Raw genomic sequence first — 19,429 nt, forward strand, 5'->3', positions numbered from 1 at the left:
AAAAGTATGGATTGGATGAATGGACTATAAGGTGGATAGAAAGCTGGCTAGATTGTCAGGCTAAATGGATAGTGATCAACAACTCGATGTCTAGTTGGCAGCCGGTATCAAGCAGAGTGCCCCAGAGGTCGGTCCTGGAGCCAGTGTTGTTCAACATCTTCATTAATTATCTGGATGATGGGATGGATTGCACCCTCAGCAAGTTTGCGGATGACACTAAGCTGGGGGGAGAGGTAGATATGCTGGAGAGTAGGGATAGGGTCCAGAGTGACCTAGACAAATTGGAGGATTGGGCCAAAAGAAATCTGATAAGGTTCAACAAGGACAAGTGCAGACTCTTGCACTTAAGACAGAAGAATCCCATGTACTGCTACAGGTTGGGGACCAACTGGCTAAGTGGCAGTTCTGCAGAAAAGGATCTGGGGATTAAAGTGGACAAGAAGCTGGATAAGAGTCAACAGTGTGCCCTTGTTGCCAAGAAGGCTAACGGTGTTTTGGGCTGCATTAGTACAGTATTGCCAGCAGATCAGGGAAAATTATTATTCCCCTCTATTCAGCACTGGTGAGGCCACATCTGGAGTACTGTGCCAGTTTTGGGCCCCCCACTATAAAAAGGATGCGGACAAATTGGAGAGAGTCCAGCGGAGAGCGACGAAAATGATCAGAGGGGTGGGGCACATGACTTATGAGGAGAGGCTGAGGGAACTGGGCTTATTTAGTCTGCAGAAAAGAAGAGTGAGGCGGGATTTGATAGCAGCCTTCAACTACCTGAAGGTGGGTTCCAAAGAAGATGCAGCTAGGCTATTCTCAGTGGTGGCAGATGAGAGAACAAGGAGCAATGGTCTCAAGTTGCAGTGGAGGAGGTCTAGGTTGGATATTAAGAAAAACTATTTCACTAGGAGGGCGGTGAAGCACTGGAATGGGTTACCTAGGGAGGTGGTGGAATCTCCATCTTAGAGGTTTTAAGGCCCAGCTTGACAAAGCCCTGGCTGGGATGATTTAGTTGGGGTTGGTCCTGCTTTGAGCAGGGTGTTGGACTAGATGACCTCCTGAGGTCTTTTCCAACCCTAATCTTCTATGATTCTATGAAATGAGGTGGCTCAGCTTGCAGTCAGCGGGGTGAGGGTGATGATGGGATGGGAGGAAGGCATTGCCTAGGAGACATGTTGCTGAAGACAGGACAAGGAGAAGGTAAGAAGATTTGTGAGAATGAGGTTGGGAAGGGGAGAACTGGATGAGGACAAGTGACGAGTGGATCCAGAAGATGAGTGAAAGAAGCATGGTGGTGGCTGGAGAGTTGGTAAGCAGAGACAGAGGACAAGGTATTAAATGACAAGTCATTTATAACAGGCAATGAGATAAGCACTCAGTTATGGCAAGTAATCAAGGCAGGGTACCCCGAAGGAGCTAACTAATAAGTCAAGACAGGAGGCAGCAGTATCATCCTGGTCAGCTTGGAGTGAGTAACAAAGGCTGCTTAAGGCCCGCTACCCTTCGCATGGAGGCTCTCCTAGAAAGCATGGGCATTTATAAATCATTCCCAGGAGCTGCAGGCAGGGGAAGTGAGGAGCAAAGGCCCACGGGATTCCCAGGGCCAAAATAATCTGTAGGAACACAAGAATTGCCAGAGTAGATCAGACCAATGGTCCATCCAGTCCACTATCCTCTCTCTGACACTGACCAATGCCAGCTGCTTCAGAGAAAGGTGCAAGACACAACAAAGAAAAGTGCATGAATCCCTGCCCATAGGATAATCCCCCCAGGGGAGTTTCCTCCGAATCCAGAAGTGTTAGAGACTGGCTTCAACCCCAATGCAAGAAGCTTTATAGACCTTCCATCGCCTTTCTTAGTAGTTACTATTGTAACTCTCAAAAGAAGCCCTTGAGGAATTCCACCATGATTTCAACAATTTCCATCCCACCACCAACCTCAGCCTGGTCCAGTCCACACAAGAGATCCACTTCCTGGACACTACAGTGCTAATAAACAATGGTCACATAAACACCACCCTATACCGGAAACCTACTGACCGCTATTCCTACTTACATGCCTCCAGCTTTCACCCTGACCACACCACACGATCCATTGTCTACAGCCAAGCTCTGTGATACAACCGCATTTGCTCCAACCCCTCAGACAGAGACAAACACCTACAAGATCTCTATCAAGCATTCTTACAACTACAATACCCACCTGTGGAAGTGAAGAAACAGATTGATAGAGCCAGAAGAGTTCCCAGAAGTCACCTACTACAGGACAGGCCTAACAAAGAAAATAACAGAACGCCACTAGCCGTCACCTTCAGCCCCCAACTAAAACCCCTCCAACGCATTATTAAGGATCTACAACCTATCCTGAAGGATGACCCAACACTCTCACAAATCTTGGGAGACAGGCCAGTCCTTGCCTACAGACAGCCCCCCAACCTGAAGCGAATACTCACCAACAACCACATACCACACAACAGAACCACTAACCCAGGAACCTATTCTTGCAACAAAGCCCGTTGCCAACTGTGCCCACATATCTATTCAGGGGACACCATCACAGGGCCTAATAACATCAGCCACACTATCAGAGGCTCGTTCACCTGCACATCCACCAATGTGATATATGCCATCATGTGCCAGCAATGCCCCTCTGCCATGTACATTGGTCAAACTGGACAGTCTCTACGTAAAGGAATAAATGGACACAAATCAGATGTCAAGAATTATAACATTCATAAACCAGTCGGAGAACACTTCAATCTCTCTGGTCACACAATCAGAGACATGAAGGTCGCTATCTTACAACAAAAAAACTTCAAATCCAGAGTCCAGCGAGAAACTGCTGAATTGGAATTCATTTGCAAATTGGATACTATTAATTTAGGCTTAAATAGAGACTGGGAGTGGCTAAGTCATTATGCAAGGTAGCCTATTTCCCCTTGTTTTTTCCTACCCCCCCCCCAGACGTTCTGGTTAAACTTGGATTTATGCTGGAAGTGGCCCACCTTGATTGTCATGCACATTGTGGGGAGAGTGGTCAGTTTGGATGAGCTATTGCCAGCAGGAGAGTGAGTTTGTGTGTGTGTGGGGGGGGGGGGGTGAGAAAACCTGGATTTGTACTGGAAATGGCCCACCTTGATTTTCCTGCACGTTGTAAAGAGAGTGGTCACTTTGGATAGGCTATTACCAGCAGGAGAGTGAGTTTGTGTGTGTGGTTTTTGGAGGGGGGTGAGGGGGTGAGAGAACCTGGATTTCTGCAGGAAATGGCCCACCTTGATTATCATACCCATTGTGAAGAGAGTGGTCACTTTGGGTGGACTATTACCAGCAAGAGAGTGAGTTTGTGTGGGGGGGGGCGGAGGGTGAGAAAACCTGGATTTGTGCTGGAAATGGCCCAACTTGATGATCACTTTAGATAAGCTATTACCTGCAGGAGAGTGGGGTGGGAAGAGGTATTGTTTCATGGTGTCTGTGTATATAATGTCTTCTGCAATTTCCACAGTATGCATCCGATGAAGTGAGCTGTAGCTCACGAAAGCTCATGCTCAAATAAATTGGTTAGTCTCTAAGGTGCCACAAGTACTCCTTTTCTTTTTGCGAATACAGACTAACACGGCTGTTACTCTGAAACCTCTCAATATTCTGGTCACCCATATAAATGTCCTCTCTGTACTCTGCTAAGTCCTTGGCCTCAGTGGTAGCATCCTGTGGCAATGGAGTTCCATACTCTAAATACACACTGTGTGAACAAGCATTTCCTTTTATCAATTTACCACTGTCTCATTTCACTGAATCTGCCCTTGTTCTTGAGTTAGGAGTCAGGGTGACTAAATCTCCCTTCTCTAGACCATTCAGTATTTTATATATTCTTCTGATGTCTCCTCCCTAATGTAAACAATGACAATCTTCTCAACCTCTCTTCATATGAGTTTTTCCAGGCCCCTAACTGTTCTCACCATCACCTCTCTCAGAGCCCTCTCTAATTGTGCAATATCCTTTTGAAATGGGGTGACCGGTACTGCATACAATATCCAGTGGAGGCCAGATTGCTGATTTATACAAGGGTATTACATTTTCCATATTTTCTATTCCATTCCTTATGCTTCCTGACATTTTGGACCTAGTACAGAACCTTGCATTACATTACCCTAGTGTCATAAGACTGCAAAGCTACTCAAGCCAACTCCTGGGGAAATCCCCTAAGAAGGGGGAAGGTCAGGAATTTTTCCTCAGAAAATGCAGATTCATTGGGTGCAGGGATGAAATGGGCCCCTATTGCAATATACAGCGTTTCTCAGTGAGTTCTCCTTGGGGCAATGACAGGTGCAGTGGCAGTGCTAGAAGAATGCTTCTGTAGTTAAGGGGCAAGACTGGATCCTATTCCATGCTCTGCCATAGGCCTGTGTGCAATCTTCAGCCTCAGATTCCTATAATGTGGGGCTAGTGTCCCTCCCTCTCAGGGAGGTTGTGAGGCTGAACTCACTAATATTTAAAAAGTGCTTTGGGTTCCTGGGGTGGAAAGTGACCGTCTTCACTATATACACTATACTCTCCATTGGACAATTCAATTCCCAAGAAAACATGGAGAGTCATCGCAAACCCCACCCTTCACCATCAGTCTGAGACATGCCCAGTAGGAAATGCACAAGAGTCATGTGAACTCTGACCCTGTATTGTTTCCAACAGCACTGGATGTCTTCGTGCTGAGGGTGTTCTAAAACCCAGCAGCACCACGCCCAGCCTCAGCACTACAGTGCTCGTGCTGCCAGATTCCTGTGGAGGTCTCTCTCACCTGACTCATCACCTCATGGGTCTCTTTTCTCTCATCTCTCAGCACACTCAACTCTGTCTGCAGTCCCTCCTGCACCTCCTTAGCTTTCTGCAGCAACTGCTCCAGATGGGTTTTCTCTGCATAGAGCTCCTCATTTGCTCTTTTTGACAGGCTCAGCTCCTCCTGCACAGAGGTTGTTGCTTTCTGCATGTCCTTCACTTTGCTTGACAAAGCCTGATTCTCCTGCTCCAACTACAGTCAAGGAAAAAACAAAAAGGAAATCAAGAAGCAGAGAACACAGACATACTCTTTTTTGGGCCCCTGCCCCGGGCAGAGAACACTATGTCATGTCCACACTCAGTTAGCCCTAGTATCCCCTGGAGAAGCTTGAAGGAGACCTCACTAAGATAAACCCAACCACTGGTTCCCTTGGAGACCTCTACTCACCTGCAGGACAAGCTGATTCAACTGCATTTTATCCAAAGCTAGTGCCTCATTAATGCCACTCATCTTCTCAGCCACATCATGCAGATCAGCAGTTTCTGCCTTCAGTTTATTCTGAACACCTGTCAACTCAGCAATTGACTGTTCTGCCTAGCAGGGCAAAGAAGAAAGGAAGGAGATGAAAACAAAACCCCTCAAAGGCTTCCCTTGCTTTAACCCAAGGATCGCCTTTTCCATACCAAATCTCTGACATCAGCTGTGTCTCCAAGACAATTCTCCTCCCTCATACCCAAAGTGCATCCCTCTCACCATACACACCCCTAATCCTCTAGCAATTCCTGTTTCCGTGTAGTCGGGTTCCCAATCCTCTTTCAGCCATCCCTCTATCCCCAAAGAGTTTTTCTGGCTTGATTCTGGTGTCCCCTTATGGGAGATAGCACTATCTAGCTTTTTCATACTGCATGGAGCAGTGTATGGTGAGCCTGCTATTTGAACTCTCTCTTGAAATAACAAGCTGGGTTTGATGCTGCCCGGGAATAACAGATGAGCCCGTACCCTCTCCAGTGCCATGGCAAGCTCATGTTTCTCTTGCTTCATCAACTCCCCATCAAGGTGAGATTTCTCCAGCGCCTCCCTCCTGGCAACCAACTCGCTCTTTAACAATGAATGCTTTGCTTCGAGTGCAGCTAAAGCCTTCTGACTGAGAGGAGGGGAGGGAGACAGACAGACAGACAGACACACACACAATGGTGGAAAGTGGGGGAGAGAGGAGAGAAGCTTTTAGATTTAAAGGCATTATTGCTTCAAAATCCTAAGCAACAAGAAGTCATGTCCAAATGACTCCTATCCCAGACCCGCTGTATCCCAGCCAATTCCATCAGCCCGTCTCAGTCTCAGGGTCCCAGGACATTGTTGGCTTGAGCCACTCATCCCGTCTCTGCTGTGGCTGAGAGGTCCTGGAGTTGGCCAGCTGTGCAATGCTGGACATGGAGATGTTCCTCATCTCAGTGGGATTACCCTGATTTTAGGATTAATAACATTATCCAGCCACAGTATTGACTGTCTGACCTTCTTCAGTTACAAATTCCACAAGCTGAATACATGTTGCCTAAAGTAGTACAACACAAGCCCCTTTATCCAAAGGATTCGGGGAGCTCTGAGCACTTCAGAGGATGGTGGGAGCTAGCTCAAAAATGGAGCTCCATTCCCACCCCTACAGTTCAGAGAACAGATGTCAACCAGCTTTGCAAACCCCACAGGACATACATTTAATTTATCTACCCAAAGTGATACTATTTCCTCTCATTCAAATACCAAAATACCCCCAACAAACCATAAGATACCAACTTGGAAACAACTCAACCTAAGAAAATACCAAAAAAAGTAAATTAATAAAATGTAAAAAGAGAATCCTACCCCAAGCAGAGTTTTTACCCTGAAAAGGGAAAAGTGCCAAAAGCCCCTTTGTCTGCTAGAGATTTTGTTATTGCTCTCGATCTTACATGGAAGGTACTTGAGCCATATTTTTAAAAGTGGACCCTAAAGATGCAGATAGGTGTTCTTGAAAGTCCCACTAGGCACCGAGGTGCCTCACTCCCATTTAAGTCAACAAATGTAAGGTGTCTAGGCTCTTCTGAAATCCCACCAGGCATCTTTAGAGACATAAATACCTTTAAAAACCTGACCTTCAGATACTACAGTGATGGGCAGTGGTATAAAAGCCGTATGCAACTTGATGTTGTCAAGTGAAGCTGCTATGAAATAAAACCACATTATTCCCTTTCCCTCTTCCCTGGAGACAGTCAAAGAAGAGCTAAATGAATGATTCGTGGTCTGAAAAAATAATTTACAGTGAGAGACTAGAAGTTCAATCTACTTCATTTATCAAAAAGGGTAGGTTAAGCTATTCAACCAGCCTGTAAGTGACTACACCAGGGAAGCTATCAGATATTAGAGGGCTCTTCAGTCTAGCACTCAAAGGCAGAACAAAGTCCAATGACTGGAAGCTGAGGTCAGTAAAATTCAAACTGGAAATGAGCAAATGTTTAACAGTGAGGGTAATTAGCCCCTGGAACACATTGCCAAGGAATGCAGTAAATTCTCCATCACTTGAAATTGAAATCCTTAAAGTATGACTAAATGGCTTACTGTAAGAGATACTCAAATTAAATTACAAGTTAATGCGTTAAATGCAGGAAATACTGAGTAAAATTCTATAGCTTATGCCAGGGGTGGGCAAACTTTTTGGCTCGAAGGCCACATTGGGGTTGCGAAATGGCATGGAAGGCTGAGTAGGGAAGGCTGTGCCCCACAAACAATTCCAGGAGTCAGGAACGAGTGTGTCAAAAATTGCATACACAGGTATGGAGTGACAATTGTCAGGTGTGCTGGTAATGGTGCCTGTTTCAACCAATATACTATCTGTGTATTCCATTTTTGGAAAGTAGTAAATAGCTAGGAACAAAACATCTGTACCAGGTGATCTGACTCAGGCTCCCAGGGATTGGTCTACGTGGCTAAAAATTGCTGTATAGATGGTCGGGCTCAGGCTGGGGCCCGAGCTCTGGGACCCAGGACACAAAAGTAGATGACCTCAGTAAAGTACAATCACCTGGGTTTGCGTAAGGATCTGAGTACAACAATCCAGGTCTTCAGCGCCTGGGACAGCTCATGTTCCCTCAGTACAACCAGGAAGCCATGCAGAGAGACAGCCAGGGAACACTGTGGTGAGTAGGTGCCACATGAAGTGCCACCCAAGAGACTCTCTGATTGGCCAAGCACCCTACTTAACCCTGTATGGTGACCCAGAAAGTTGCTTGAGCAGCCGCACAGACTTTGGGACTGCTGCGACTCCAAGCCTCACCTTGTCTTCTGATCTCCAGCCTCCGATCCCAGCCTGACTCCAGCCTGGTACTACCTCTGATCTCCAGTCTCTGACCCCGGCCTGACTTTGAGCCCAACTTTTGTGATTCCTCCAACCCCTGCTCACTGACTACTGTACTGGACGTGTGGACCCCAACCCACCTGCGACCAGTAGGCCAGACCGCCTATGCGCCAGTCTCTTAAGACTATGGATAATATTCTGATGTTTAGTTTTGGATATTTCATTTGAAGGCTGTTCATCAGGCTCAATTACCAGAAGAACACCCACAAAACATTTGGATGACTTAAATTCCTGTTACAGATGACTAGCAGTTTGGATAGCACCAGCTAAATTTATTGTACTGCACAGAACAATGGTAGACTTGCCTAGTCCATGCTGTGTATGGAACGAAATTGCAGAACCACAGGGTTTTTTCTAATTTTGCCTGTAATTTGCTACTAGAATAACTTGCAGTTTCTACATCTGAGGGAAGCTGGGCTTTATATCTTTGCAGCTGTCTGGCCAGGAGAAGAACAAATAATTGTCTCTTCAATCAGCTGATAAAATGCAATGTCATAAGGTGACTATTGCTGCAATGTAACTAGATGGTTTTGCTTTAAGATTTGTTTTACTCAAGTAGGAAGAAAGCCATGTTGAATGATAAACTGCATCGTTAGCAATCGAGTCTTCCACAGATATTCTGTGCAACATGTCGTCATCTCTTCTTTGAAGTGCTACCCCCCTGAGATTGGTTGCTCTTTCAATTGTTTCTATTTTAAGAAGTTTCTTGTCTTGTGTGTTTTCTCAAGCAAACACTATAACAGGACCAGTTGCTGGAGGACATACATGCTCTGGTGGTTATGGAAGCAGGAGAACATAATGCTCTCTGATCAGATTCAGAGTCTGTTGTCTTTTCTGGGTTCAGTACAACTCTGATGTGTGCCAAATTCAATTTGCTTGTGTATTTCTGATGGCAACCCCTGTGACTGAGCATTGGTGGCACATCATCTAAACTAGAAAACTCATCCAGGAGCCACCAATTCAATCATTCTCTCCTAGCTTTTGCCAACAGCATCACAGAATTCTGTCCATCACTGGTGGGTTTTGACAGTTTTGTACTCTTTTGATTTTTCTTGACAAACACATTTTTCAAAATTTGTGGAGAGTCTCTCTTTGTTGTAAGCTTTAAGGGGCTTGTAGAGGTAAAATTCCCAAAGTATATTGTTAGCATTGCCACCACCACTTTTCATTCTGTACAAGTATACAGATCTGTGCTAAAATTAGATATAAAATAGATCTATATTATATGTTAGTATCAAAAATTGCCATTTTTCTTTAGTGAGCACTTTGACTGAAGCCCAATACAAAGCTGTGTACTGTTATCTCTATCACTAATACTAACCTGTGCACTAGTGTCACTGAATTAAAAGGTAGTGTCTAGAATATTTCAAAGGCTAGTACCTTTTTCATAGGCAATTACAAATTAAAACCTTCTACCAGGCAGACTAGATGCTACACTGTATGTACAAAAGCTTACAAGTGGAATTCACATACATTTATACCTACCCACTGTGCAGTAAAAAGTGTGGGAATGCAATCTACTGCTACATAACTTTCAGTGAGAGACTGACCTGGTCAGCAAATTTCAAATGAAAATATAGAAATCTATTTTAATCCCTTATGAGATACTCTGACAATTAAGAAAATGCAATGTGAAAACATTTCATGTTGGTATATTGCGAAATGTTGGTATTAAGCATTTTGCCACATGTTACACGTGTCACTCTGCAGTGTGGACTGCACCAGCTGGGACAGATGTAAGCTAGGTCTATTGATTTGGATATCATCTAGCGCCTGTTCCAGTGATCTCCAAGTGTAGCATAAAAATCCAGAACCAAAGAGCTGTTTCTCTCCATTCTGCTGGACTGTTTAACTCTTGGTAGTGCCAACACTTGTACAAAGCCAAGGACAGCAAGACACAAAGGAACTGATTCTCTAGTCGCTTACACTAGTTTTTCATGGGTGTAACTCCACTGACAATAGGGGAGTTACTCTTGGTTAACACTGGAGTGAGAGAAGAGAACTGGGCCCAGCAGGTTCCCACAAATTGTCCCAAAAGCTCAGTGCTCCAGCAACCACTGGTTTCAGTGCATTTTTGCCTAGCACAGGCTGGCTGAGATGGGTGAGCCCAGGGAAAAGAGAGCAAAAATCAGGAGTAATCTCTGCAAGGAAGAACCATTTTCATGTCTCAGTCAATAAGCAAAAACTGAAAAGAGTCAGGACATCAGGGATGATTAAGTACAAACCCTGCCCTCCAAGGACCAATAGTGGAATGAAGGGAGGAGGGGATGAGGCTACACGGAAGATTAGCAATAATCTAATATCATGGAAATAAAAGCCACCAATTGCACTCACCATCCTAACCCGACCCCATGTTCCCTTCCCCGGTGCTTCCCTTCAGCTCCTAGCTTCCACCTCCATGCCCGTGCAGCCACCCATCACTGCCACCTCCAGCACTCAGCCACCATTCCCAGCATGCTCCCACAGTGCCCCAACCCCTCGCCCTGTGGACGGATGACAGAAGAGCTCACAGGCGCTCCCTCTCCCGAAGGATCCTCTCCATCTCCAGCTGCTGCTCCTCCTTCTCCCCTTGAGACAAATCTTCCTTCAGTTGTAGCTCAGTGTTGCTTCGGCGCAAGCGCCAGGCCTCCTGCTCAGACACCTCCAGCTGTTGCTGCAGCTCTTCCCTGGCCTTCTCCAGGTTCACACGGTCACTGCAAAGAGGCAGGGCCCAGTCAGCAGAATGAGGAGAATCTGGCATGAGCAGATCCCATCCACACCCGTCAGGATGGAATGTGGGGGGAGGGGTTAAGAAGTAATTGCTGCATGTGAACCTCTTTTCCTCTCCTGGGAGATGAGGTGGGGGAAAGGGGCTGGGGAGGCTGTTGTTCTCACTCAGTGGGACGCAGTGCTTGGCAGAGGGCCTCTCTACAACCTGGGGATGCAGGATGCTCCTAGGGAGCTTAGTTTAAGGGTGGCAGAGGTTGGACTGGACACACACTGTACTCGGTCACCTCTCCAATTCCCTCAGGCAGCCTGGAGATGGGGCAGTGGCTAGGAACATGAATTGCTGGTGACAGGGGAAGACTAACCTGAGAAGCAGAGCCAGATTTACTATGGAACAAGAGAGCTCTTAGCCCCAAACACTGCTACTGAAGTCCCTATACGACGTGGAGGGAGGACATAGGGCTGACCTGCTGAGCGTTTCCACCAGTGACTGGAGGTTCTGCGTCTGGCTGGTGAGTGTCTTGCAGTTCTCTTCCAGCTGCTGGAGCCTCTGCCTCAGCATCTTGCATTCCTCTTCCTGCTGCCTTTGCTGATGTTGCAGAGAGTGGACAGCGTTCTGGCTGGCTGAAAGCTGCTCCCTTAGGGCCTGCCAGGGGAAGAGGCGGAATGAGTGTATGAGCAGGAAGGGGTTGAGAACATGGGTCCAGGAGGACCAGCTAGGAGGAGGTCAACAGTTAGGCCTGAGGGCAACAGCAGCTGAAGAGTGCAGGGAGATAGTTCAAACATAAGTCAGCTGGGAGAGTCAGGAGAGGAGCAGATCATCTGAGGGCAAAAGATGTGATCCAGTGTGGGAGGGTGCTCAGGTTGGGAGGGGGAATTACAGAGGGAGTGGGGGCAGAGGAATGGCAGTCTCCGTGTGGAGAGAAGGATGGCTGGAGGGCAGGAGTGAGTGGAGGGGGAAAGGCCGGACGAGGCATAGGCATTTGAGAGAGTGGGCTGGCAGTGGGGTTGGGGAAATTGCTGCCAGTGTCAAAAGAGTCCTGCACCCGACCCCTCTCACCTGTACTGCCTGGCACCTCCTTGACAATGCTTCGTGCACCAGAACGAGGGCCCTTTCCATGTCACTGGAACTCAGCAGGGAGGAGAGGGCGCTGGATTCAGGATGCTGGGAGCTCTCAGCCCATGAGATGTTGACTGCGTTGTCAGTATCGTCTAGCACGGCCTGAAACCCCAGACCAAGCTGTTACTCCTTCCCTCCTATCACTCACTCTTATTTACCTATGTCTCCCTCCTCCTCCATGCCACCCTTCAGTCAGAGGTTACAGGCTAACTGACTTAAGGCAATAGGGAAGATTGGTTCTGGTGGCCATGACCTCCTGCATTTCAGGTACGGGTGCTTCCAGAATAATGCAGAAGAAGAGAAAAACCGTGGGGCAGGAATGGATGTTATGTTTGTACTCCCTCCATTCTAGGCCTTCTGGGGGCTTACTTTAACCAGTGCTCAGCTTCTTGTGGCCCCCAGGCACCGTTTCTGCCTCCTTTAAGGCTTCTTTATGCGGTCAGAGTGATATAAAGAGCTTTACTGTAACAGAATCAGGCCTCTAGTGACCAAAACCCATGAAAAGTAGTATTAAAACTCCCCAGAGGAGAAAGCAGCTGACGAATTCTGAAGAATATGGTAATAGAAGACCAACTGATCATAATTCCTCTGAAACAGTAGGTTGAAAAGAGCAAGAACTGGCCAAAGAAGCTTCATGAGGGTCTATGCAAAGATCTGAGGTTAAAATTCCTGTCCTGGGAATGGAGAAAGGGAGGCAACCTAAGAGGAACAGTCAGTCAACTAAAGTTTGCAAGGAAAACCAGGGGCAGTCAAAAAGAATGAGTTAATGTTATCAGCACGTGCAAAGGAAACACAGAGGACTTATACAGATGTGCAGGGAAAGAAGAATTACTCATCAGCACATCAGATTGACTGAAAAATACAAGTGAAAAGACATTTAAACTTAAATGGATTAAATGAACAAACAGACAGAACAATAATGACTCACCTCACACAACATGCATGTGGACCATGCAGCTAACAGTAAGGTTGCCCAGTTAAAGGCCACAAGCAGGAAAGGAAGTCCAGGAGGCATGTGGGTAAGGAACGCCAAGCACACAGAAGTTCTAAGACTTCAAAGTGCTCTTGGGCAGACGGCCATGGGGCTAGTAACAAAGGGCTCTGGAAGTACCAGAAAAAGAGTGGTATGTCAAAGGGTACCTGGTCCTTGTGAGCAGACCAGGCCCAGCTTTCCTGTGTCAGAGCAGGTGGGCCCAACTGAGCCAATGAAAAGGGGAAGGGCTACACCTGGGGCTACAAAGACTTGTCAGAGGGCAGGACAGAGAGGAGTGATTGGGGCAGGCTGTGCCTGGGGAGAGATTCCCCCAGAGGAGTGGAGTTAACTCCTGTGGTGGGTCCTTGCAGCAAGGGCCAGGTTCCCAGGAAGTAGCCCTAGAGCTGGTGTTCCAGAAAGGGAGCAGAGTGGACAGGTACTGGGAAGCTGCAAATAGCTGGATTGTCAGAGATGCCTGGGAGTGGGGTCATGAAACCCTAAGACAAAAGGTTGAGCAAAGGGACTGTTTGTGTTTGTTTTATTTCCTTATGTTTGTACACTAAATCTTAAAGGACACTGGACATGGCAGTATATGCTTGGAAGTTAGGGAGAAGCCCTGCCATGTCACATGGTGTTAAACTTAAGAGCCAGAAGTTGTCAAGCTGCTGACAGAGTGACAGGAGAGGCCATGGCAAAAGGGAACACAGAGAGGTTGGGACATGAAATAAGTGCTAGCATCCTGTTTCAGGGCCCACATCTAGGGCTTCTGAGACAGGCTGGGAGGAAGTTCTCCTTCACTCCCTGAATCCTGGAAGGGACTGCTCAGATGCTCCTCAGAGGGCTGTGGCCCAGAATGAGAGCCAGTTATGTAGTGCTGTATAGGGAGAAGAAAATAATGTCCCTCCTGACCCCTGCAGCAATCAGGCAAGGCCTTGAAGTAGGAGATTTTATTACTCTTATATTGGGATTTCCAACAAGTGTTATTGGTCATAAAAAATAAATACAGCCGCCATATTTGACCTAATAACCTCCAGTACATTTCCGAGGCAGATTTTGTTGTGTGAAGCACCATTTCCTTTCATTTGTTCTATATTCACTGCACCCTAACCTCAGCAAAGGACCCACCCTTATTCTTCTGTCATGGGACAGTGAAAACTGATCTATCTTCCATAATCTGGATAACAATACTCAGCATTTCTTTAGTGATTTTCTTTTGATGATCTCACATGGCTTTACGAAGGAAGGGAAGTGTTATTGCCACTTTACAGATGAGAGATGAAAGCCATAGTCTTCAAACAAGGGTGCCTCAATAAAGATAACCTAATTTTTCATTTAAATCATTTGAAAGCAGCACTTGCTCAGCCCCTCTCAAAAGTGAGCCACTTTCATTTAGGAGTCTTAGTATGAGTTTAGGAAATTATCTTTAGGCACCCAACGCTGAGAATTCTGGCCCAAGTAACTTGCCCAAAGTCACAGAGTAAAGCAGAAATAGCATCTCTAATTCCGAGTTGCAGTCTAGTGCCCTAGCCGTTGGACACTCAGTCAGTTCCCTTCCTACACTTGTTCATGCAATCTAAATAATGCCAGTTTTTACAGTCGATTATTCACAAATGTAAGGCCAGATGGGAACATTATGATCTACTCTGACCTACTGCATACATGGGCCAGAGAATTTCATCCTGCATCAGACTTCTGGTTATGATAGATCTGATCTTTTACAAAATACATCCTGATCTTGAATTAAAGATTTCAGGTGATGAAGAACCCATAACATGCCTGAGTAATTACAGCAGAGCAGTAGCTGCACTATAGTAACGGTTGTGACTCACTGTTTAGCAGACTACTTTTCCACACACTGAATCAGAGTGTCCTGACATTTGCTGTGTTTCATAGGTAGGGTTAGTGGACCAAATCTGGGGTCACTTGAGCAACATGTTCCTGAGAAAAAGCCATGTGATATCAAAATCCTCTTTTTTCTGGCCCACCACACACCTGGGTCTCAAACTATGCCCAAACTGATATCACCTGCTTAGGGTTGATCTCAGCTAGCACACAGCCCCTGCTGCCCCTTTGGGGAAGCAATACTGAAAGAGTTTGAGTAAAGTTGGGAACTCCAATATGGGTTAACCATAACTGACATGTTAAAGAGAGTGAAATGTGCATATGTAGCAATACTAAGGGTATGTCTACACTACGAAATTAGGTCGAATTTATAGAAGTCGGTTTTTTAGAAATCGGTTTTATATATTCGAGTGTGTGTGTCCCCACAGAAAATGCTCTAAGTGCATTAAGTGCATTAACTCGGCGGAGTGCTTCCACAGTACCGAGGCAAGCGTCAACTTCTGGAGTGTTGCACTGTGGGTAGCTATCCCACAGTTCCCGCAGTCTCCGCTGCCCATTGGAATTCTGGGTTGAGATCCCAATGCCTGATGGGGCTAAAACATTGTCGCGGGTGGTTCTGGGTGCATATCGTCAGGCCCCCGTTCCCTCCCTCCCTCCGTGAAAGCAAGGGCAGACAATCATTTTGCGCCTTTTTTCCTGAGTTACCTGTGCAGACGCCATACCACGGCAAGCATGGAGTCCGCTCAGCTCACTGTCACCGTATGTCTCCTGGGTGCTGGCAGACGCGGTACTGCATTGCTACACAGCAGCAGCAACCCATTGCCTTGTGGCAGCAGACAGTGCAATAGGACTGGTAACCGTCCTCGTCATGTCTGAAGTGCTCCTGGTCGCCTGTGTGAGGTCGATCAGGAGCGCCTGGGCAGATATGGGCGCAGCGACTAAATTTGGAGTGACTTGATCAAGTCATTCTCTTTAGTCCTGCAGTCAGTCTATTGAACCATCTTATGGTGAGCAAGCAGGTGATACGGATTGCTAGCAATCCTATTGCATCGTCTTCTGCCGGGCAGGCAAGAGATGAGGATGGCTAGCAGTCCTATTGTACCATCTTCTGCCGAGCAGCCATGAGATGTGGATGGCATGCAGTCCTTCTGCGCCGTCTGCTGCCAGCCAAAGATGTAAAAGATAGATGGAGTGGATCAAAACAAGAAATAGACCAGATTCGTTTTGTACTCATTTGCAAACCCCCTCCCCGCCCCCCGTCTAGGGGACTCATTCCTCTAGGTCACACTGCAGTCACTCACAGAGAAGGTGCAGCGAGGTAAATCTAGCCATGTATCAATCAGAGGCCAGACTAACCTCCTTGTTCCAATACGAACAATAACTTAGGTGCACCATTTCTTATTGGAACCCTCCGTGAAGTCCTGCCTGAAATACTCCTTGATGTAAAGCCACCCCCTTTGTTGATTTTAGCTCCTTGTAAGCCAACCCTGTAAGCCGTGTCATCAGTCGCCCCTCCCTGTGTCAGAGCAACGGCAAACAATCGTGCATCTGAGTTGAGAGTGCTGTCCAGAGCAGTCACAATGGAGCACTCTGGGATAGCTCCCGGAGGCCAATACCGTCGAATTGTGTCCACAGTACCCCAAATTCGACCCCGCAAGGCCGATTTAAGCGCTAATCCACTTGTCAGGGGTGGAGTAAGGAAATCGATTTTAAGAGCCCTTTAAGTCGAAATAAAGGGCTTCATCGTGTGGACAGGTGCAGGTTTACATCGATTTAACGCTGCTAAATTCGACCTAAAATCCTAGTGTAGACCAGGGCTAAGGCTGAGTTGCTGAGTCAGTTTAACTGGGTGGCCCAAAGTGACGTGATGCAGCCACTGAACTTGAGCAGCACAGTGAGTTTACGTCCTAAGTTCACACCTCTCTGAACTATTATTTCAGGCGGTATTCATCTCCATGGGGTATTCTCATCCATCTGAGAACATTTCATTGAGATCAATGGGGCATGTCACTCCCCTCTGAGCCTCCTCTGGTGAACGCATGTGTGTCCCCCCCGTCCCACACACTACGCACAGATCTGGGGTAGGGATCTGGATCTCAACTCACCTTACCTGCCCCTTCTTGTCTCAAGAACAGCCATACTGGGTCAGACCAAAGGTCCATCTAGCCCAGTATCCTGTCTTCCAACTGTGGCCAATGCCCGGTGCTTCAGAGGGAATGAATAGAACAGGTAATCATCAAGCGATCCATCCCCTGTCGCCCATTACCAGCTTCTAGCAAACAGAGGCTGTGGATACCATCCCTGCCCATTCTGGCTAATAGCCATTGATGGACCTATCCAGCTATTACATGCACTCCTCAGACCCCACTACCTGCCCTCCTCTCCATGGCCCCTCCAATCTTACCAGGGACATGTGATGGCAAGGAAGAGAGTGGAGCTAGCAGGCAGTTGCAGCCTTGGGGAAATGAGGGTGTGGGGAGGACGGTCAGAGAAATGGACGAGCTGGAGGGAAGAAGGTTGGAGGCACTGGAGCAGTGCAAAGGGTGTAAGGGACCATCCAAACACTGTTTTTGAAAACCCAGTTTAATGACTAGCACTTTGAAGAGGGAGGACTGGGCTGGGCTGGAGAGGCAGAGATGAGATGAGATAATGCAGGAGCCGCGAAGGCACTAAAACACAGCCAGTGCATTCTGTGGCCAGGGCAATTGTTGCCAAGGAGTCAGAGGCAGCGGAACGTGGGGATGCCAACTGTTTTTTTAACTAAGGAAATTAACTGCCCCAAAAAATCATTAACACAGAGTTAGGGTTGCCCTTGTGCCCTTCAAAAATATGAAGAGAAGCTAAACTTAAACATCTGAAAACCAGGAAATAAAAAGGTAAGGATACACGTCACTCCTGCAGCACAGTATGTGAGTGGTGCACAGCATCCTGTCAGAAGCATCAGGTTTTGACCACTACTGGATGCAGCATGCTATACTGCTCCTGCGTGAAAATTACTAGTTTTCTTTCATTCCTTTATTCAAGAAGTTAGTAAGGCAGAAGGCTGAACAAGTGTTTCAGCAAAGCCAGGATAAGGATAAAAAAAATACTGGTAATGTTCCAAAAAGACACGACTTGACCCCTACATTCCTTCTCAGGCATAACTCCCAGTGACTTCAATGTTTGCCTGAGTAAGGTCTAAGCAAAGTCTACAGGATCTGGCCCACAGTGAAAGGCAATTTACAGGCAAGTGAGATGTGAGAAGTTAGATTTTCCAAGTCAAGGTCTTTTCCCAGATTTCTGGCTTTTGGACATGTACACATATATTGTGCACTTCCTATGCCTTTCCCAGATATTTCTGTAGCAGAATGGCTATAGTGCCAGAACATTTTATTTACCTGAGTTATGTCTTTTATCACCTGATGAAGGGAAAGGGTCTCTTCTTTGGCATTCTTGGTCAGTGAAGCTTTATATTCTACCGCCACCCGACTGGCCTCCTAGAAACGGAATAAAGAAAGGATGAGTTGGAGCATTTCCATCTCCCCTAGCACTGACTTGCCACTGTGCCTCAACTCTGAAAAGAAGGGCCAGCTCTCGGGATGAAAGGGTACATTACTCTTCCTGGCCCATTCAATCCTTATCTTCTCTGCTGAAATGAACAAGGACACCAACTTCAATGTGAACACCTGATAACTCTGAATGAGACAGGCCAACAAGTCATTCTGGATAAAAAGAGAAGCTGTCTGTCATATGCTGACAGTCTTTGGTCACTGACCTAACTGGATTACAAGTGCCTGAGGTGAAATGTTCTGTTACAAGCTCTCCGATGCTGGATTAGATGTGCACGCAGTTCCCCTGCCACTGCCCAGCCTTCAGTTGCCAACCACGAAACACACATTTAGGCAAAGTGCCTTATGTTCCCATATATGGAGGAAGCCACAACTCTTTATGGTGAGGCTGGGGGAAAAACACAGCTCAAACCCAATAGCTGTTGGGTTGCTTTTCCATAAATTTCTCACACACCAGAATCTCCATCGTGTCACTAAGTGTCTTCATGGTCATTTCTTTCTCCTCATTCTGCTTCTGGGACTGCGCCAGCAAGGCTGAGAGCTCCATCACCCTGAGAAGAAAAAGTCTGTGCAATATTCCAAAAGCTTAGCACACCATCAACTGCATAGGAACTATGTCTGAAAGTCTGTGCAGCACCTCCATGACATACACCACAGAAGACTCAGCCTAGAGGGAGGGGACAGAGATGGCTTTAAGCCACCTTTGGGCCTTCAGGATTCTGAGGTGCTCTGTGGTTCTGGTATGTTAAGTTATAGCAGCCCCATGAAGGGCTGATTACAGGCTGTGTCACAGCCCAGGAACCCTGTAACTTTGAGCACTGTGTAGATGCCCCCAACATGTCCCTGCACCTGAGCTTGCAAGGGGGCAGTATAAGTGGCAGCCCCATGCAGCATCTGCACTGTGGAGATTCTCTCTCCAGCCCCTTGCAGCATAGGTCTGGTTACCATAGCATTGCACTGTGGTGGGGGCCAGAACCGGTCCCTTTACACTGGTCATCATTTCTCTTTAATTACATTACAGTAGAACCTCAGAGTTACGAACACCTTGGGAATGGAGGTTGTTCGTAACTCTAAAATGTTTGTAACTCTGA

At 46.8% G+C, this 19,429-nt stretch overlaps 1 protein-coding gene across 11 annotated transcripts in view; it reads right to left on the reverse strand.

Moving 5' to 3' along the window:
* CEP250 (centrosomal protein 250) overlaps positions 1–19,429 on the reverse strand; it is a 297,988-nt gene that overhangs the window by 241,147 nt on the left and 37,412 nt on the right. For all 11 annotated transcript variants that reach the window (XM_074970437.1, XM_074970436.1, XM_074970429.1 and 8 more), the window contains exons 8-15: positions 18,793–18,889; positions 18,168–18,266; positions 11,916–12,077; positions 11,323–11,501; positions 10,660–10,842; positions 5,761–5,905; positions 5,209–5,355; positions 4,783–5,013 (exon numbers count right to left, since the gene is read on the reverse strand). In XM_074970437.1, the coding sequence (XP_074826538.1) occupies positions 4,783–5,013; positions 5,209–5,355; positions 5,761–5,905; positions 10,660–10,842; positions 11,323–11,501; positions 11,916–12,077; positions 18,168–18,266; positions 18,793–18,889 (1,243 nt within the window). The remainder of the gene's footprint in view (positions 1–4,782; positions 5,014–5,208; positions 5,356–5,760; positions 5,906–10,659; positions 10,843–11,322; positions 11,502–11,915; positions 12,078–18,167; positions 18,267–18,792; positions 18,890–19,429) is intronic.

This window comes from Natator depressus, chromosome 13 (genome assembly GCF_965152275.1).
Source record: "Natator depressus isolate rNatDep1 chromosome 13, rNatDep2.hap1, whole genome shotgun sequence".
NCBI classification, from domain to species: domain Eukaryota; kingdom Metazoa; phylum Chordata; order Testudines; family Cheloniidae; genus Natator; species Natator depressus.